The 22132-nt window shown below is 36.3% G+C and overlaps 1 protein-coding gene across 2 annotated transcripts in view; it reads left to right on the plus strand.

Moving 5' to 3' along the window:
• The window catches only part of UBE2D1 (ubiquitin conjugating enzyme E2 D1), a 42384-nt gene extending 23556 nt beyond the window's left edge, over positions 1-18828 (plus strand). Inside the window, exons 2-7 of one of the 2 annotated variants that reach the window (XM_003928707.4) lie at positions 10531-10594; positions 10688-10719; positions 12686-12763; positions 14156-14261; positions 17169-17262; positions 17953-18828. In XM_003928707.4, coding sequence (XP_003928756.1) covers positions 10531-10594; positions 10688-10719; positions 12686-12763; positions 14156-14261; positions 17169-17262; positions 17953-17998 — 420 coding nt within the window. In that variant the 3' untranslated portion in view covers positions 17999-18828. The remainder of the gene's footprint in view (positions 1-10530; positions 10595-10687; positions 10720-12685; positions 12764-14155; positions 14262-17168; positions 17263-17952) is intronic. The other variant, XM_010339347.3, reaches the window with a different exon arrangement.
• Positions 18829-22132: the final 3304 nt, after the last annotated feature.

The following is a 22132-nucleotide window of genomic DNA, read 5'->3' on the forward strand; positions in this document are numbered from 1 at the left end:
GAAGTCCGGTAGTGTGATGCCTCCTGCTTTGTTCTTTTTGCTTAGAATTGACTTGGCTATGCGGGCTCTCTTTTGGTTCCATATGAAGTTTAAGGTGTTTTTTTCCAGTTCTGTGAAGAAGGTCATTGGTAGCTTGATGGGAATAGCGTTGAATCTGTAAATTACTTTGGGCAGTATGGCCATTTTCACGATGTTGATTCTTCCTAACCATGAACATGGAATGTTTCTCCATCTGTTTGTATCCTCTCTTATTTCGTTGAGCAATGGCTTGTAGTTCTCCTTGAAGAGGTCCTTTACGTTCCTTGTTAGTTGTATTCCTAGGTACTTTATTCTCTTTGTAGCAATTGTGAATGGCAGTTCGTTCTTGATTTGGCTCTCTTGAAGTCTATTACTGGTGTATAAGAATGCTTGTGATTTTTGCACGTTGATTTTGTATCCTGAGACTTTGCTGAAGTTGTTTATCAGTTTCAGGAGATTTTGGGCTGAGATGATGGGGTCTTCCAGATATACAATCATGTCATCTGCAAATAGAGACAATTTGATTTCCTCCTTTCCAATTTGGATACCCTTTATTTCTTTTTCTTGCCTGATTGCTCTGGCTAGAACTTCCAGTACTATATTGAATAGGAGTGGTGAGAGAGGGCATCCTTGTCTGGTGCCAGATTTCAAAGGGAATGCTTCCAGTTTTTGCCCATTCAGTATGATATTGGCTGTTGGTTTGTCGTAAATAGCTTTTATTGTTTTGAGATACGTTCCGTCAATACCTAGTTTATTGAGGGTTTTTAGCATAAAGGGTTGTTGAATTTTGTCAAAAGCCTTCTCTGCATCAATCGAGATAATCATGTGGTTTTTGTCTTTGGTTCTGTTTATGTGGTGGATTACGTTTATGGACTTGCGTATGTTGAACCAGCCTTGCATCCCCGGGATGAATCCTACTTGATCATGGTGGATGAGCTTTTTGATATGCTGTTGCAATCGGTTTGCCAGTATTTTATTGAAGATTTTTGCATCTATGTTCATCATGGATATTGGCCTGAAATTTTCTTTTCTTGTTGAGTCTCTGCCGAGGTTTGGTATCAGGATGATGTTTGTCTCGTAAAATGATTTGGGAAGGATTCCCTCTTTTTGGATTGTCTGGAATAGTTTCAGAAGGAATGGTATCAGCTCCTCCTTGTATGTCTGGTAGAATTCAGCTGTGAACCCATCTGGACCTGGGCTTTTTTTGGGTGGTAGGCTCTTTATTGCTGCCTCGACTTCAGACCATGTTATTGGTCTATTCAGGGTTTCGGCTTCTTCCAGGTTTAGGCTTGGGAGGTTGCAGGTGTCCAGGAATTTATCCATTTCTTCCAGGTTTACTAGTTTATGTGCATAGAGTTGTTTGTAATAATCTCTGATGATGGTTTGGATTTCTGTGGAATCTGTGGTGATATCACCTTTATCGTTTTTTATTGCATCAATTTGGTTATTCTCTCTTTTCTTTTTTATTAATCTGGCTAGTGGTCTGTCTATTTTGTTGATCTTTTCAAAAAACCAGCTCCTGGATTTACTGATTTTTTGAAGAGTTTTTTGTGTCTCTATTTCCTTCAGTTCTGCTCTGATCTTAGTTATTTCCTGTCTTCTGCTAGGTTTTGAGTTTTTTTGATCTTGCTCCTCTAGCTCTTTCAATTTTGATGATAGGGTGTCAATTTTAGATCTCTCCTTTCTTCTCATGTGGGCACTCATTGCTATATATTTTCCTCTGGAGACTGCTTTAAATGTGTCCCAGAGATTCTGGTATGTTGTGTCTTCGTTCTCATTGGTTTCGAAGAACATCTTTATTTCTGCCTTCATTTCATTGTTTATCCAGTCAACATTCAAGAGCAAGTTGTTCAGTTTCCATGAAGCTGTGCGGTTCTGAGTTAGTTTCTGCATTCTGAGTTCTAACTCGATTGCACTGTGGTCTGAGAGACTGTTTGTTATGATTTCTGTTCTTTTGCATTTGCTGAGGAGTGATTTATTGCCAATTATGTGGTCAATTTTAGAGTAGGTGTGATGTGGTGCTGAGAAGAATGTATATTCTGTGGATTTGGGGTGGAGAGTTCTGTAAATGTCTATTAGGTTTGCTTGTTCCAGGTCTGTATTCAGGTCCTGGATATCCTTGTTGATTTTCTGTCTGGTTGATCTGTCTAATATTGACAATGGGGTGTTAAAGTCTCCCACTCTTATTGTGTGGGAGTCTAAGTCTCTTTGTAAGTCATTAAGAACTTGCCTTATGTATCTGGGTGCTCCTGTATTGGGTGCGTATATATTTAGGATCGTTAGCTCTTCTTGTTGCAGTGATCCTTTTACCATTATGTAATGTCCTTCTTTGTCTCTTTTGATCTTTGTTGCTTTAAAGTCTATTTTATCAGAGATGAGAATTGCAACTCCTGCCTTTTTTTGCTCTCCATTTGCTTGGTAGATCTTCCTCCATCCCTTTATTTTGAGCCTTTGTGTATCCTTGCATGTAAGATGGGTTTCCTGGATACAGCACACTGATGGGTTTTGGCTTTTTATCCAATTTGCCAGTCTGTGTCTTTTGGTTGGGGCATTTAGTCCATTGACATTTAGGGATAGTATTGTTATGTGTGAATTTGATGCTGTCATTTTGATGCTACCTGGCTGTTTTGTTGGTTAGTTGATGCAGATTCTTGATTGTGTTGATGCTTTTTTACCATTTGGTGTGTTTTTGGAGTGGCTGGTACTGGTTGTTCCTTTACATGTGTAGAGCCTCTTTCAGGAGTTCTTGTAGAGCAGGTTTGGTGGTGATGAAATCTCTGAGTGCTTGCTTGTTCACAAAGGATTTTATTTTTCCTTCACTTATGAAGGTTAGTTTGGCTGGATAGGAGATTCTGGGTTGAAAGTTCTTTTCTTTGAGGATGTTGAATATTGGCCCCCAATCTCTTCTGGCTTGTAGGGTTTCTGCTGAGAGATCTGCTGTGAGTCTAATGGGCTTCCCTTTGTGGGTAACCCGACCTTTCTCTCTGGCTGCCCTTAGCATTTTCTCTTTCATTTCAACCCTGGTGAATCTGACGATTATGTGCCTTGGGGTTGCTCTTCTTGAGGAATATCTTTGTGGTGTTCTCTGTATTTCCTGGATTTGAATATTGGTCTGCCTTGCTAGGTTAGGGAAGTTTTCCTGGATAATATCCTGAAGAGTATTTTCCAGCTTGGATTCATTCTCTTCATCACATTCAGGTACACCTATCAGACGTAGATTAGGTCTTTTCACATAGTCCCACATTTCTTGAAGATTTTGTTCATTCCTTTTTGCGCTTTTTTCTCTGTTCTTGCCTTCTCTTTTTATTTCATTGAGTTGATCTTCGACCTCTGATATCCTTTCTTCTGCTTGGTCAATTTGGCTGTTGAAGCTTGTGCATGCTTCACGAAGTTCTCGTGTTGCGTTTTTCAGCTCCATCAATTCATTTATACTCCTCTCTATGCTGTCCATTCTCGTCAGCAGTTCGTCCAATCTTTTTTCAAGGTTCCTATTTTCTTTGCGATGGGTTAGAACATGTTCTTTTAGCTCATTGTAGTTTCTTTCTACCCACCTTCTGAAGTCTGATTCTGTCATTTCATCACCCTCCTTCTCCATCCGGTCTGGTTCCCTTGCTGGTGAGGAGTTGTGATCCCTTTTAGGAGGAGAGGTGTTCTGGTTTCGGGAGTTTTCATCCTTTTTGCGCTGGGTTCTTCCCATTTTTGTGGGTTTATCCACCTGTTGTCTGTCTCTGTCCCAGGGAGTTGGAGCTTTATGAGTTTCCCTTGCACTACTGCCTTTTTTGATTTTTCTTTCAGGTCGGACTCGCCCAGCTAGCAGCACGCCTAGCCACTGCCTGCCCGCAGGGGCTTTGCTGAGCTGCTGTGGGCTCCGCCCAGCTGCCCTGAGCTCTTCCCTGTAGTCCTTTTTATAAGGGCGTAGTTAGAACTGTCTCAGCAAAGGTGGCCCCGCCTCTGTTATGGCGGACTCTCTCTGTTGTGGCAGGTTGCCTCGGCAACAGCAGCCTGCCTCCGTAGCGGTGGAGAGTCTCAGTAATGGCGGAAGCCCCTCCCCCACCAAGCCGGACTGTCCAGGTTCAGCTGTGCTTGGTTTGAAGGGCTCAACCCAGAGGGTTTCCAATTACTGTTTTTGTTTTGGTTGTTGTTGGGGGTGGAGGGGTGGGACCAACCGAGCCTGATCACCTGGCTCCCTGACTCAGAGTCTTTTCTTTTAAGTTGAACGACCCCGCGTTCCGGTCGCTTGTTGAAAAGGCGCCGGGATCTCCCGTGCTGCGACTCACGGAGTCGGCTCGAACTGCGGCGCCGGCTCCTGGCGGATTTTTTGCCTAGGAATCTCCTGGCCTGACTCGCTATTTCAGATGAATGGGCAGCTCTGCCGTCTCAGGGCTCTGCTCGCCAGCTAAGAGGGCTCCCAGACCAGTGGCTTTTGTACGGTGAACCGCAGCAACAGGGCGTGGTCACAGCAGCCGCGTGGGCGGAATCAGCCCCGAGGGGGCCAAAACAGCCGCACCGGCTGGGACTGCGACGCTGGCGACCCCTCTGCCTGGGTATCTCCTGGTCTGTGGGCAATAAGAGTTCGTCTGGAAATGCGGCGTCCATTCACCCTCTGCACTTTCACTGGGAGCTGAAGTCCTGAGCTGTTCTTAGGCGGCCATCTTCCCCATGAACCGGGAATTAAGTTTTAGATTGTATATAAAAAGTTTTACTTCTAAAATTTTGAAATAATTTTGTCTTACAAGAAAGTTCTGAAAATAATAAAGTTCATTTATATCCTTAACCCAACTTCCCCTAAAACACTTATATAACCACTGTGCAGTTATCAAAACAAGGAAAGCAACCTTGGTATAATGCTATTAACTACATATTAACTACATACATAATGCAAATTTCACTGTTTTTTTTTTTTTTTCCCCCCACTAATGCCTTTTTCCTGTTACAGGATCCCACGTTGGATTTAATTGTTATATCTTCCTAGTAACTATTCTCCCATCTGTGACAGTTCCTCAGTTGTTCTTTCATTGTCTTATAAAATATTTTTAATGAAAAAAGAAGATGCTTAACATATATATAGAGGAAAAAAACTCAATGCCATTTTATCTTTTTTTTATATTTGTGTATTTATGTATTATCTCCATTCTCTCAGAGTGGGATATTTTATCTTTTAAAATGCATAAAAAGCTGAATAAAAATCTTTGTCTTTCTTTAAAAAGTTACAAAAGTATCATAAAAATGTAAACGATATAGAAAACATAAAGTAACAGCAACCCATTAGTATCTTCCGGAGATAACTACCATTAACAGTTTGTTGTGCATCCTTTTATTTTTGCGTGTAGAGTTTATATATATGAAATTATAATTGGCATAATATCCTCTAACTTATATTTTTCATTTAAAGACTATATTATGTTCACTTAACATTTTTCAATGTCAACATATTTAGATCTGTTTCACCCTTTTAAATGGCTACTCAGTATTTCATAATACGGCTGTATCATTTCATGAAGCCATTCTTTTATTGATGGACCTTTAGGTTATTTCAGTTTTTCATATTTACACAAGATGCTGCACTAAATACCCTTATATGTGTATCTTTAGCTACCTGGGCATTAATTTCTACGAGGTGGAATTACTGGGCCAGAAACCATATGCATTTTCTACTTTTGCACTTATTACCAAATGTCTTCCGAAAGACTATCAACTTACCCTCCCTCCTACATTGAGTAACATGCTTATTTCCCAACAAAGCTGTGGATGGATATATTGTAACTGACAGTAGTGGTTTGGTTCAGGTAACAGTCTTGTGGGTGCTTAACTATACATTTTTCTCTCTGTTTTTTCCTACAAATCATTGCTTGCTTTTGTAACACACACACATAGATAAAATACTTAATGAAAAAATTGAATGCTTTTAAATCCTTTGTCTTTGAGATCTTTTAATCCAACATGCTATTAAGACAAAAGCATGGCCATAAAGAGTTCTTGGCAGGAGGCCTGAGGGGCTTATGAAATCATTATTGGGAGGCAATTTATAGGGTGCATCTTAGGTTTCTAGGTAGTGGTGGAATAGGAAGAAGTATTCAAGAAGTGGGAGTCTGGGGTCATACATTGTCCTCAGGAGGGACTTCTATGAGAGTGAAGAATGTGGAGTTACGCCCTGCCTCTTATGAGGCTCCTATCGTCTTGAACAAGTTATCTAATTCAGTGTTAATTCTTACATAGTGAGTAGGGGAGAAGGGCAAGGGAAGGTAGTACTGATCCTAACTTATTCTTTTGGTATAATACAAAAATCATTAAATTATCTTTAATATCCTATATGTAGCAGTGGTGCTAAAAGTAGATACTTAAGAATGGCAGTTATAGCAGAGAAAGCGTAAATCAGCTAGTAAGGCAATTCCAGAAAAACTTAGAGTAATCTAAATCAAAATGAAGAATTCAACAAATAAAAGCGGTCCTTGATTTTGTCTGTCATCTAAAAGTACACTGGCTGCTACATAGGCTAAGCGAAAATAGTGGGGGTTTCATTTGTCTAGTTGTAGTTACATTTTCACCTCATTAACACATCTCAGAATGTTCCAAAATATCTTCCTTTTTCTTTTTTCAAATTTAAGGTCTGTATTTTTGTGGGCCAGAGTGGAAATGTATCTTTTGTTTTCTGTAGGTCATTCTGTCTGCACATATGCATCCTAGTTTCAGTTACATATTTCTAAAAAAATAACAGGAAGTATTTCCAGACACATGGATTGACAAAGGGATAGAACAGGTGTCCCCAAACTACGGCCCGCGGGCCGCATGCGGCCCCCTGAGGCCGTTTATCCGGCCCCCCACTGTACTTCAGGAAGGGGCACCTCTTTCATTGGTGGTCAGTGAGAGGAGCACAGTATGTGGCAGCCCTCCAACGGTCTGAGGGACAGTGAACTGGCCCCCTGTGTAAAAATTTTGGGGACGCCTGGGATAGAACATTAGGAATCTAGACTCTCCTAAAAGGTCCAGATTGTGTAAGTCTTTCCACAAAGCGTTACTGTAATTATTTGTAACAAATAATGATCCATGTGAATATTAAGGATGTTTGATGTACTATCAGCTGCCTCTTTTCTATATGGATGAGCTATAATAAAGTAACAGCTTAAGAACTCAGCTTTTTCAGGTGTGTGTTAGATTTACTCTCTCTTCCGTATCCCTAACTTCTAACAGAGGAGGTAGAATCAGGACATCAATAATAATAAGATAACCTTTGTTTTTATATATAATATAATATTTTAAAGGGTTTTGAAGAACAGCCTGACATATGAAATTTGAATATGTTTCAAGGCTGTTCCAACTAAAGTAAGGTTTTGACTTTTCTTGTTAACCAACAAAATCAATATGTATTTGTGCATATATATGATTTATTCACATATACATTATCTCTGTCAAATATATACATGCAAGTCATTAACAGTTTTTTAAATCTACAGACTGTCATTTTCTGATTAACTAGTTTTCTAGTTAAAATGAGGGCAAAGAAATCCCATTTACACTAATGTTTAGAAAATTCAACATGATGAATAATTACAGAAGCAATCTTGCCCAAATTAGAAAACTGTTATAAGGCAGAGCCTTCTAAAATGGGGCTGTGACTTGGGAACTATTCCTCCCTCTGTCTTTTAAACTATTTTAATAATTGTATTCTGCTCCTAGAGAATTGGAAGGCTGTCAGTTCCCTTTATTTGAATGCTTACTATGTGCCAGAGACTGTGCTGTACACTTGACATGTATCATTTCACTTGGTTGTCATAGAAACTATGGATGGAGGTAGTGCCACTTGAAAACTGAGCTTTGGAGAGAAAAAAAAATTTTTTCCCATGATCATGTGGCAAGTAAATGGTGGCATCCAGACTTGAACTTCAAAGCCTTGCTGCTTTTAACCAGCATAGTTAAGTCAGAGTCTGAAATCCATCTCCTTATCGCTTTTTTTTTTTTTTTTTTTTTTTAAATGTGGTCTTCTCTGTCACCCAGTCTGGAGTGCAGAGGCCCTATCATAGTTCACTGCAGCCTCGAACTCCTGGGTTCAAGTGATCCTCCTGCCTTAGCCTCCCAAGTAGCTAGAATTACAAGCATGAGTCAGCCTGCCCGGCCCCTTATTGCTTAATTGTAACATGAACTGAAGAAGTAGCTAACCCTGTTGGTTAATTCTTATTAGGAAAAAAAAAACACTGCACCAGCTATTAAAAAAAAAAAAAAGGCAGCAAAACAAAAACTAAGGTACCAAGGTATACTGGAAAAGAATATTGAGCTTGGAAGGAGACCTGAGTCTGTACTTGGCTCAGTTACTTAGCTCATGTATCACTTTCTTAGGAAGGCCTTTCTCTGCCATGCCCTCCTTGTTTGTCTCTATTAGAGCACTGAACTCATTGCCGTAATTACCCTATTGCAGTGATTCTAAGGTACACATCTTTCACATTTTAACATTTGTAAAGTGTGGATGCATCTTATAACTGATGGTGTTTTGAAATAAATTGGCAGCATTTTTCCTTAATTACTGGTACTTAAGGATGTCATTTACAGTTGATGACAGATTTGATTAAGTACAGTATTTATTTATATGTGTTCCCACACAGATGTTTACATCATTCTCATGGTTTTAAATACCAGATCTATGCAATGATTTTCCAATTTCTAGCCTTTCTTAAGGTCCACCCTTCTATGTTGAACCACATTTTTTCTTCATAGCACAGGGATTACAGATTCAACATATCTACTTCTCCAAATCAATTTGTCTTCTAGTATTCTCCATCTCAGTGAATGGCATCCCCATTTGTTTGAATCCCAGTTCCACCCTATAGTAGTTACTCAAGCATGCAGTGAGATATGTCACCTTAACTCTTCACTTGTCAAATGGGGAACATAATAACACCTATCTCTGAGGACTGTTAAAATGACTAAGACATTGAATAAATGTTAGCTGCCCCTAATCTTTATCGTACATATATGTGACTTCTCTCCCTACTCTGCACGTGTAATTCATCAAATCCTTTCATAGGTAGGCCCTTCGGAGTGTCTTAGATCTACCACTTCCATCTTGTTGCTACTTCTCCAATCTAAGCCCCTATTTTCCTTGCCTATGTAGTAACTAATATTGTAGCTCCTCCTCTTTCCCATTTCTAATCCAGTCACAGCCCATCCATTAAATCAGAGCATGCCCCACTTCTTAAGACCTCCCTCACCCCCCACCCAATGCATTTGTTTTAAAACCCCACATCCTTCATGTGGTCTGTATGGTTCTCTGTTCCCTGCCTGGCTTCTGCCTGTTTTTCCAGCATCATCCTATGCCACTTTGCCTCCCAGTGTCACTCTTTTCCTGCAAAAGTAACTCCTACTCATCACTTAGATTTCAGCCTAAGTGTCACTTCCTCAGAGATGATTATTGATCTTCCAAACTAAATTACATTCTTCAGTTATAGTGTTTTATATTGAATGTGTACCTTTCTTATTTGGGATAATCAGTTTCTTTCAAACTGTGGGTAAAGAAGTGAAGTAACTTCCCTAAGGCCATAGAGTGAGATCTGTTAGAACTGGAATTATTCCATCTGTTACAGAAAAAAAAAAAAAAAAAAAAAAAAAAATCCGAAAAAGAAGAAAAATCAAAATTAAAATAAAAAAAATAAAAAGAACTGGAATTTCAACCCGAGGGGATAAACTCTAAAGCTGAGTCCTTTCTGTGATCTTTGGTGCCTTGAGGGCAGGAAAAAGCATATGAATCAATGTTCTTGGTTTTAAAACATGGCCTCACTGCTGCTCGTTTCTTTCCTATTTCAATTGGTCCATAAATGAGCTAGGTGCAGTGACTCATGCCTGTAATTCCACACTTGAGAGGGCAAGGAAGGTGGATCACTTGAGCCTGGGAGTGGGAGACCAACCTGGTCACCATGGCAAGACCCCATCTCTACAAATGAAATTAGCTGAGCGTGCTGGCGCTTTCCCATAGTACCAGCTACTTGGGCTAAGGACGGGGGGCCAAGGTGGGAGGATGGATCCCTTGGGCCCAGGAGATTGAGGCTGCAGTGAGCTCTTGGGCCACTATACTCCATCCTTGGTGACAAAGTGAGATCCTGTCTTTAAAAAAAAAAAAAAAAAAAAAAAGGCTTTCCTTTATTCTTTCTGAGCCTTTACTCTCCCTCATTAGATTGTAACCTGTTAAAGTAGGACCTGTTTTTTGATATGTATTATCAACCTAGCACTTACCTAAATTACCTTGCATACAGTAGTTACTCAATATTTTTTGTCTTAGGGATGTTAAAGAAAAATAGTATTTTATTCCATTTAATCTTTTCAAGATTTGGAGCTGTCTCATGGAAGAATTGAGTAACTTCTTTCTTCTACCAGTCAATGACAGTACATTTTATGTTTTTATACTTTGAATAGAAATGCTTTAAATGTTTTTAAAGCTAAGCTAATAGTTTGCATCTTAATGGATTATTACCTTTGTTTCATTGGGAAAAGAGTGAATTAACCTTACATGTTTTTGCTTTCCTTCAGGAATTAAGTGATCTACAGCGTGATCCACCTGCTCACTGTTCAGCAGGACCTGTGGGAGATGACTGTAAGCTTTGCTCTATTTCTGGGATTTTGCTACCATTAAAAATGTAGGTTTGAACATTTGTTAATGACTCCAAAACTCCTTTGTTTGTTTCAGTGTTCCACTGGCAAGCCACTATTATGGGGCCTGTAAGTATGATTCATATATATGAAATTAACCCCCTCAGCCATACTTCATTCTTGCCATTTCACCTTTGATCAGATGTTTGTGACGAAGGTTGAATATTCTTGTACTCTGAATCACCTAGGAAGCAAAATATTATTAAGGATTTACAGTGATTCTCTAGAGCATTGGTGGCAAATATTTGCTGAATCCCAAATCAGTGGACATAGTAGATTGCCACAGCTTGCAACCAAGCTCTGTGTTTTATCTTTTTTGTTGTTGTTGTTTGTTTGTTTGTTTTGTCACAGAGAGTCAGTTGTGATTAAGCATAATCATTCTCACATCCACAGTTTTGGTAGGTTAGTAATTAGTCTAATGAAGCCAGTAATGGAATTCCTACAAGAAACAAACGTCAATTTGCCATACGTTTCATCACTGTTCTTTTTTTGTGAAAGAGAATCAATAAAATATTACAGTGAGGGTTTATCTTTGCCACCTTATAAATTTGCTGCTTTTACTTTTATTGGATTGTCCTAAACACAAAATTGTCTACTGTTTTATAGTTGGCTACTCTCAATACTTAATACCTTTGTTAAAATTATTTCTTTCAATACTTGAGAGGCAGTTACGAGACTTGAAACAGGCCTTTTCTTTCTATGAACAAAAAGTTGATTGCATAAGAATGAGCACTGACAGCTCAAATCTACTTTCTGGGTGAGAGTACATTAGTAACGTGTTTCCATGAGCATCATTCTCTCCTCCCTCCCCTAAAAGCGCTTTATCTAGTGAGTTACAGAGTTTTTAATCATAAATCCTTGTGTTTAACTTTAAAAAACACTAAAACTACTGAATTTCAAAGCAGGACTCTGGGCAGTTGTCTCAAATTACTAAATAGTTTTACCTTTTTTTTTTTTTTTTAAGGTAAAATACAACGTATTTATTTATGTAACAACTTTCAATAAGAATCTAGTTATTTCTGTTTGTTTTTAATTAGTTACTAAGAACCTTCAAAAATATTCTCATTTAAAGGCCAATCCTTGCCTTTTGAGTTATGGCCTTTCACAAATATTCTTTAGGTGAATTACATGTAACAAATGGTTATGATTGCATTCTTCATAACACCCTTCCTTTGGTAATATAAATATTTACAGTACTCTGTATTATCATTTGAATATCTCAGCAGACCGTATCTGTCATTGCAATTTACCTTCATTTTCTGTATTTCTTAACAATTGTTGGTAAACTAGAATTAATATATATAGTAAGAATTATTATACAGTATAATCCTCTAGGATATATGTTGAAACTTAAAGAGGAAGTAATGACAGTCGTGTTTTGCTGTTGTTACCAAAATGCTAATATAACATCATATATTTAATTAAATATGAAAGAATTAAAATAGAATTGTAGATATATTTTCTATCATTTTTCATTTATAGTTTTGCTTGCAATGTTATATTTTCTAATGGCCATAAAGAAACATGGTCAAATTTAAATTTCTCCAGTAAAGTTGATTGCCAATTTGATAGTAGTATGAATATGTAATCCGTTCCTGGCTCTTAAGTGACCATCAGAACTTAAGTTTTACTAGCCCTAATGCTTTTGAAAAAAAATACTCATTATGGCTGCAGAAAATGATCTTTTCTCACAGCAGTCTTGTGTGTATACTGATCTTTAAAAATTTGTACTCATAACCAGATTTGCTTGGACAAGTCACACTACTGTGTGCGTCCTATTTTAGTTTTGTTTTAAACTTTATGATGTCGGCATAATTGTTGGAAAATCCTCCTTCGTGCCTGCAAAGAGAAACCTGTTCTCAAGGTAAAGATTTGAACTTATGGCAAAATGGTTGCATTTTTTCAAACTGGCAATATTTAATAAAATTATTTTAAATGTGATGGCATTTTTTTTTCAAACTGATAATATTTGGGGGAAATAATTTTGTTATAAATATAGTAACCAAATGCTGATGCAAATCTTTTGTAATTTCAGCCTGATAGCGCATATCAAGGTGGAGTCTTCTTTCTCACTGTACATTTTCCAACAGACTATCCTTTTAAACCACCAAAGGTATTTTTATTTTTATGATTGATGTGACTCTTGTGTAAGGGATTTTACTTTTTATCTATTACTCATTTCATGATGTCAAAGACTGTGGGAGGTTAGCATTTTCAAACTGTTTTGTAAAAACCACTGAATCTAAAATCTGTTTTCTTTTTTTTTTTTTTTTTTTTTTTTTTTGAGACGGAGTTTCGCTCTTGTTACCCAGGCTGGAGTGCAATGGCGCAATCTCGGCTCACTGCAACCTCCGCCTCCTGGGCTCAGGCAATTCTCCTGCCTCAGCCTCCTAAGTAGCTGGGATTACAGGCACGCGCCACCACGCCCAGCTAGTTTTTTGTATTTTTAGTAGAGACGGGGTTTCACCATGTTGACCAGGATGGTCTCGATCTCTCGACCTCGTGATCCACCCGCCTCGGCCTCCCAAAGTGCTGGGATTATAGGCTTGAGCCACCGCGCCTGGCCGTAAAATCTGTTTTCTTATATGAAATATTGTATTGAGTCTCTAAACAAAAATCAGTATCTGTCATGCTATAAATTAGATTCCTTGCTTTTCTTTCCCTTCTTATTGGATATATGTAGTTTGGGACGTTTTTATGATTAAGAGTCAGATTTTGTATTCATGGAATTGTCTTTCCTAAGATAATCCTTGATCCTTCTTTCTCCTTTTATTTTTAAGTATTCAATAAACATTTACTGGTGCCTACCATGTTCTACACTGGGGAATCCAAAAGTAAATATGAAACAGTCCCTTTATTTAATATGGTAGGAGACAGAAAAACATCTTCTTATTAAGTTTAGATTTGCTCTAAAGAGGAAACAAATGACGGGGTTATCAGGGAGGGAAAAAATGAGCAGATTCTGTCACTCAGGAAATAATTATTTTAAATAGTTAATAACAACAGATTAACATTGTATTTATGAAATGATATGACAGCTCTTGTGGAAGGTTAGGATTCTTGATGGATTTCTTAGCTGAGACCCCTCAACTTTGCGCTGAAATAGCATCAGCACCCCGTTTTTAGATCCAACTATCACTTCCAGGTATCACCAATAATCAAATTAAGAACAGGATTACTTCTACATATGATGAAAGCCATGGTTAATTACTTTAGATGCTACTCAACCAGTCATAGCAGCTACTACAGAGTTATTTATTACACGCTCCAAAATACTTTTCAGTTCCTTGGAGGGGGAAGGAAGGAAGCTGACTTATTTGTATTCACATTCTCACTAGCTAGAACTGTGTGTAACACAAAGTAGATGATTCTTTTATTTGTGCTGAAGACTTTTCTCCTCTAAGGTTATGTAAAGTTGAGGATATTTTTATCCTAGAGAAAATTGGTTCTGTTTTATTCATAGTTGATGCACAGGTTACATTTTGTTTTTTTGTTTTATGTTTAGATTGCTTTCACAACAAAAATTTACCATCCAAACATAAACAGTAATGGAAGTATTTGTCTCGATATTCTGAGGTCACAATGGTCACCAGCTCTGACTGTATCAAAAGGTAATTTTATTGATCAGATTTAAAACAGTTGATAACAGTGAAACAGTAAAAATACAGCAGAATTGCCTGTGGAGTAAAGTTTTAAGAAAACAATCAACTGTGCTTTCTTCTGTTTTGATTTTGTTTTGCTCTCTTTGCTCTTATGTTACTCTGGCTTTTGGCAGTTAGCTTTGGTTGCGGGGAGTGTGGATGGAGAAATCCGATGAAATGAGAAAAAACTTAAAATATTAGAGCTAGAACTTTGGGAATAAACCTATTGACATTTAATACTTTTAGCTTGGGTGTTGTCTTTTAAAAAAGAGAGACTACCCAGGTGCTGTGACTCATGACTGTTATTCTAACACTTTGGAAGACTGAGGTGGGAGAATTGCTTAAGCCCAAGAGGTTGAGACCAGCCTGGGCAACATAGCGATCTCGGCTCACCGCAACCTCAATCTCCCTGGTTCAGGCAATTCACCTGCTTCAGCCTCCTGAGTAGCTGGGATTATAGGCATGTGCCACCATGCCCAGCTAATTTTTTGTATTTTTAGTAGAGACGGGGTTTCACCATGTTGACCAGGATGGTCTCGATCTCTTGACCTCGTGATCCTCCCGCCTCGGCCTCCCAAAGTGCTGGGATTACAGGAGTGAGCCACTGTGCCCGGCTGTACTAGCACTCTTAATTTATGTCTTGTTTCTCTAAAAGAAGAGAACCTGACAGTTGGAAAATACTGTTTAGATTAGAAGCAGCTGCACTGAAGTAACCATCAAGTTTTCTGTTTCTATAAAATTGAAGAAAATGTTTCTCTTGAAGGGATTTATGGAAGAAATCTATTCTCATTTTTATTTTTAATAATTGCTGCTTGAATATACAACATGTTTTTAAAAGTAATAAGGTTTATAGGAAGCAGAGTCCACAGCCATAGATTTTTCAAGTGTTAGATAAATAATAGCTCTTTCAGTTCAATTATTTATGAATGGTAGTTTTTCTGACCTAAGATGCTCATCTATAATATTCATATAGATTCTCATGTTCTTTTAAGAATCGTTCACACAGTGTGACTGTCACGCATTAGATATATGAAAGATTCTGTGTTGAAGGGTAATTCAAGTTCGTATGCTCTTTCCTGGAATGATGTCACAAAGTGAATCTCATTTGGCACAAACAGCTAAGTCCTTATACATAGAAAAGAAATGGCAGACTGTCAGATGCTGAGTACTTATCTTCTGACATTGGTAGCTTTTTATAAAGAATCAGTAGTGTTAGATTCCAGAAACCATCCTTTGAGAAATGAAACAGCCTCAGTTTCCTTATAAGTAAAATGGGAGTCTTACAGTATTACCATATAGGGTTGCTATGTTCCTAGCACATAATGGGCACTTCCATGAATGTTAACTGTTACCCTTTTCCTTACCTTAAAGGATAGACATGGTTTGTGTGCATCATAGTAAAATTCAGGCAAATGGCTCCTGGCAGTAGGAGTGGGCAGAGGAGGAACTTCCTTCTTGCTTATTTTTTATAAGATAGATTGCACCTTGCTTTTTTTTTTTTTTTTTTTGGTATTTTTTTTTACTTTTCTATATATTTTTATTTTTTTAATTTCTAACTTTTTTATCTTGAATTTTTTCTTTTAATTAAATATAGACAGAGTTTTGCTGTGTTGACCAGGCTGGTCTCAGACTCCTGGCCTCAAGTGATCCTCCTGTCTTGGTCTCCCAAAGTGCTGTGATTATAGGTGTGAGTCACCTTGCCCAGCTTATTTTTTTAATTTTTTTATTTTTGAGATGGGGTTGCTGGGTTGCCCAGGATGTCTTGAACTCCTAGGGTCAAGGTTCCTTCTGCCTGAGCCTCCCAAGTAGCTGGCATTATAGATAAATGCCACCATGCCTGGAGCTTTTCCATATTTTAAATGACTTCTTTTGATTTTTATCATGAGGTTAGTCTGGAATCATTCTGGGGCTGTAAGTTAGCCCAGAAAATCTACCCTGTTGGTTTAATATACAAGGCTTGAAGTTTCACTGGGCAAATAGAAGATAAGAAAGATACATAAAATACTAATTTTTTCTTTAGTTCATAATACCCCCCCATTTGTCTGTCATGTAAGAGTCAATGCTGCTCTATAAATCCACCTTTGGACTTGAAAGAATAGGAAAATGGAAAGGAAACACAGTGAGGTAGGGGCAAGTGGAAGTGGGAGGTTGGTCCAGAGGTTCCCTGAAACTCCTCAGAAGTGGTGGCATGCAATTGAAACAGACAAATGAGGAACCACAGTCCTTGTTCCCTCTTATTTCAGATACTTAGATCTTAGATTGTCTTCTTTTTAGCGTAGCTATTTGCATTAGGATTTTGACATACTGGAGTAACAACTACTTTTTAAATTTTCATTTCTATTTTAAAATACGCAAGTTATATGAAGATAGCTGTTCACATTATTTTTAAATGCATACAACATGAATAAAGTACATGAAGTAAAGATTCGTTGAAAAAAATTTTACAAACTTTCCTTCTTTGTAGATAGACTATAGCTCTAAGCCAAAGTAAAAGAGTGTCTGAGCACAGTATCCAAATGGTATATGGACTGTTAAGTGTAATTTGATTGTTCTGTAGAGAACTCTCAAGTTTAAAGGTTGTTAATAGCTACTTTGGAGGGTCACTTTTTTAAATAAATAGAAACTCAAATAGAAGTTAAAACTTCAAAAGCTAAAATAATTTTATATTTTATCCATCCTAGGGTAATTTTATAACTTTAAAAATTAAAGATCAATTTACTATCAACCAGGATAGAATAAAATGTAATTTGATATGTTCATTTTCTTTTGTTTTTCTAATAAATTTAGTATCTGTATTCACTAAAATTATTTTCACATGTGTAATTTATATGAACTGGAAAGATTATTGTCTAATATGATGTTCTTTTTTAAATCTAGTTTTATTGTCCATATGTTCTCTACTTTGTGATCCTAATCCGGATGACCCCTTAGTACCAGATATTGCACAAATCTATAAATCAGACAAAGAAAAGTAAGTGTTTACTTATCTTAGTTTCTATATGGATACAATCCTATATAGTATGCTAAAACATGAATATCATCAGTGTATTTTGAGTACAGCTTGTTATGCATATAGTTTTATCTTTTTCCAATGGAGTAAACCTTTCTGTTAGAACTCAATTTCTCCTTTTACAATAAGTCCTGTTTCTTCTCACTTCCTGTTCAATAGTATATAGTCTGTATTTGAAAAATAAATACATATATTCTAGGTGGTAAAGAATTTAATCACTGGAAAGTATTAAATATTGTATTGCCTATCTTCTCCCAGGAAGATGAGTTCTCTCTATGCCCATCCTAATTCTATGCCCACTGACCTAATTCTCAAGCTGCTTCATCTTGCCAGTACTGTAGGTTTATTTGCAATTTGTAGATAATGCTTCTTCAGGGTTGGCTTTGTACATTTCTATTAGAAGCTGGTTTCTGCATTTTGTTTTTTGTATATTTGGATACATTTTCATACAGATTGCAGAGAAATCCATTAGTTGAAAAATTGTTTTTCCTTTTTCATTTCTGCATGAACCTAAGTCCCATTGACCCAATAATTGATATATGTGTCATTATTGCAATTAAGTATACAAGGAATACATAGTTTTATATAGACAGATGCTTCTAAAATATTAATTTTGTATGTTTTTATTATATTCTTTTTGTATATCTACAGATACAACAGACATGCAAGAGAATGGACTCAGAAATATGCAATGTAAAATGAAAAACATTTTCATATATACCAGAGTACTGTAAAATCTAGATTTTTTTCAACATTAGCAGTAAATTGAGCACTGTTTACTGTTTCATTGTACCATGAAACCATTTGATTTTTACCCATTTTAAATGTGTTTCTGAAGCAAGACAAAACAAACTTCCAAAAATACCCTTAAGACTGTGATGAGAGCATTTATCATTTTGTATGCATTGAGAAAGACATTTATTATGGTTTTTAAAATACTTGGACATCTGCATCTTCAGCTTACAAGATCTACAATGCAGCTGAAAAGCAACCAAATTATTTTTTGCTGAAACTAGATGTTTTTACATGAGAAATACTGTACGTGTTGTCTAAGATGTCAGTTTTATAAATCTGTATTCAGATTTCATTCTTTGTTAGCTCACTTTATAATTTGTATTTTTTTACTGTATAGACTAAATATATTCTATTTACATGTATGTCAACTCATTACTTTTTCCCTGTGAACAGTATTGAAAAACCCCAGCGGCTGATAATTAAGTGAATTAACTGTGTCTCCCTTGTCTTAGGATATTCTGTAGATTGATTGCAGATTTCTTAAATCTGAAATGATCTTTACACTGTAATAATCAGCATACTGATTATGGAGAAACACTTGTTTTGATTTTGTTATACTTGACTTAACTTTATTGCAATGTGAATTAATTGCACTGCTAAGTAGGAAGATGTGTAACTTTTATTTGTTGCTATTCACATTTGAATTTTTTCCTGTATAGGCAATATTATATTGACACCTTTTACAGATCTTACTGTAGCTTTTTCCATATAAATAAAATGCCTTTTCTACTATTTGTCTTGATTACTTAAAAATATAAAAATATAATTAAGGATCAAAACTCTAAAATTTTGCATGAAAATTACTTCCAAATTGTGAAAATCAGATCTATTATGTTTGGCATTAGTCACCATTAGTTTTATAAATTTTATTGTTTTAGGTTAGTATCTCTTTACTAAATTATCAGTCTATAAGATGATATATGTTGATCCCTTGCTGTGGAAGAGAATTTAGAATAATTTGGGGTTTGTCTGGGATTATATCTAAATGGATTATTTGTTAAAAGTACTGAAATGAGTATGAGGCAGTATCACCCAACCTGAAGAAAGGTCTTTATAGACCTGTACAAATCACTAGATTAATTCATTAAAATACTCCACCCCTATGTAATTGACATATTTCTTAAAATTTTAAAATCTAGAATTTCTAACATGGAATTTTAATGCCATCACAATTTGAAAAGCATTTTTTTTTTTTTTTTTTTTTTTTTACTGTAGAACTTACAAAGGAAGTTCTAAAATTATGCCTCCCTCTGTTTTTGTAAGTGGCCATCCAAAAGTGATTTAAATAAGCAGATTATCTTTATAGATTTTTTAAAGAAAACTAGAAAGTATTAATGTTTTAATGTGGGGGAAAATACATCTCTTTAATGTTTAGCATGCTTATCAACCTTGAGCGAGTGTCATTTTTAAGAACAGTTGTAGCCCTTCTGATTATTGCAGTAGCTGTAGAAGTGTGTAAGAGTCTATGATGGGTGTAGTCATTAGCAAAACATTTAAATCACTTGAGTATTTTGTCATGGTTCATTATTATTAAAGCACAAAATAACCTATTGTTAGAAAATATGTGTTTTTATAAATGAATGTAAAATAAATGAATTGTGAAATGGAAGTTTAAGAAAATATAGGTTTAAAAAGTAACTCTATAAAGTGATGTCTTAAAACAGCCATATCATGAAAAATTCTACCTAGCTATGTTATTATAAGCTACATTTGCCCTGAATTTGAACACTCAACATCATTAGATTTAAGTATTTAGTATATTTTGATAGTAAAGGGTTTTGTTTCTTGAGTATCTTCCCTTAAAAAAAGAAAACAACTTTCATTTGTGTGGCATTTATTTTTGGAAGTGTCTTTTTTTCTTTATTAAAGTTTTTGAAACTTGCCTAACTCGTTTGCCTTTGCTTACATCTGGATTGTACTAGACTCAAGGAGTAAGCCGAAATTCTCATAATTAACTAAAAACCTTGAGTTCCATAGTGGCATCATGCTCAGTCAGATCACCATTTTGGGCATATTATTGTTGCATAATTCTAAAGGGAGAACATCAGTTACTCATTAAAACTATAGATTAAAAGCCAGGGCCTTTTCATAGATTAAGCATTAACTTAAGGACTTCCTTGGAGTGAGAGAAATTGGTAGTCTTTTGGGAATTTAGGATCCCACCTCTTGAAGTTGCATAGTTGAAAACCATGTTCAAATTGGATTCTGAACACTTGTAACTGCCATGTACAGCAGTTCACATCAGTGATACGGGTTGTAAGGGCAGCCTCACCACCATCCTCCAACTATCTTGAAAGCATGATTCCTGAAGTACAAGCTTTACATATATGCCTCTGCCAACCATATTTAATTATTCATTTTTGTATTATCTCCCTGTTTTACCCCTCTTAAACTCTGATAGGAAAAATTAAAAATTACTTTATAAATGAACTACATATCAAGGGCAACTCTTAAGAGTTAATGTTCAAAAGTTACTTTATTAAATGATAAAAATACATTGCAGTTTTATATTTTCCTTATTTATCACAGGGATCTATCTTAGATGATTTAGTCATTGACATTTGTCGGGATCCTGCTCTCCCACAATTCTGTATTTTTTAAATGGAGAGATTAAGGAAATTAATTTCCCTCCCAAATTAAAAGAAGTTCTTGATTATGTAACTATATCACGCCTGTTTGTTGGTAGTTAGTTTGAACTGCACAAAAGCCCAGTCCAGTTGCTTATGCTTTAGAATTTGAGTTCTGCAGTATAATCATCAGTCCTGTTACTCTTATCTTCTTAGGACTAGCTATGAAAAATGTGATCAATGCTTTAGCCATGGCCATAAAAACAGAGCTTCATTGTATTCAGATTGTTGAAATACTGTTTATCTTTGTTTGTTTCAATCTTTTAAGTGATTGTTAATAAAATAATAAATCTGATTTTTAAAAATTAATTTTATCACTTCTGTAAGCTGTAAAGTAGGACTTTCACAATTTTTTTTCTTTAAAGCAGAGGCTTAATCAATTTAATAGCTGTAAAATATAATGCAGATTATTTATGAAAGGTCTTATATCTTATAATGCTTCTCTTATCATTTTGATGGTTGTGTTGCACAAATAGGGCAGCAGGTAGAGTCTCATCTAATTTCACTTATAAAGTTCCTATGTGTAAATAACTAGTCCTTCCTACTCTTTTCTCTCTCTCTCTTTTTGAACTGAGTAATGTGTCTGTAAGCTCTCCTTAAACTGTACGATTAATATGTTTTCTTTAGGAGTTTTTGTCAGTAGTAGTGATAACTGAAAATTTGTAGAAGCTGATAGTGTCCTGGTAACAGCCTAATAGATGTTTTATCACTTATTTGTATTTTGTTACATTTACATTTCTATTCCCATTATCCTGTTTTTTATATATATGTATATAAGAATATGGTTTTAACTTGTAAATGAACTGAACTAATAGGAAGAGAGAAAATTCACCTGAAAGTATTAGTATTGGGGGGCATTTTGTATACTAAGAGATATTTCTCTAAAAACTTGGTTAGCACCCTCTTAGGGCCTACTGTCATCAAGGAAGAGATGTATCTTTCTTCTCTCATGAAGAGGTTACCTTTATTAAACTGGTACATGCTGAAAGTCTGAACTATGCTTTCCTCATATAATATACTTAGAAGGAAAAACTGTTAAGCTCTCTTGAGTGCATAGATCACTATGAATTGTATATCAAATATTTCAGTATAAACTGTTAATACATATTGTGGGAACAGTTGTAACACCACTTGCGTTAGCACTGTTAGTACACTTGTTTTGGCAGTCATAGTCCACACTTTCAGTATGTCCATAGAAGAATGCACGGGACTTAGCATATTGTCATCACAGTTAAGATTTATTACAGCCACCTGGCAAGGATACACGGTGGGGGCAGTAAGGGGGAAAAACTGACCAGGCAGTCTGGAGGAGTCACGTGCAGGCTCCCTGTGCTTTCCCTGAAGGGGCCACAGAGTAAAGGCTTCCTCTAGTAGTAGCATGGGTATAGTGTTTCTGCTCAAGGAAGCCA

The sequence above is a fragment of the Saimiri boliviensis genome, chromosome 12, assembly GCF_048565385.1.
Source record: "Saimiri boliviensis isolate mSaiBol1 chromosome 12, mSaiBol1.pri, whole genome shotgun sequence".
Lineage (NCBI taxonomy): Eukaryota > Metazoa > Chordata > Mammalia > Primates > Cebidae > Saimiri > Saimiri boliviensis.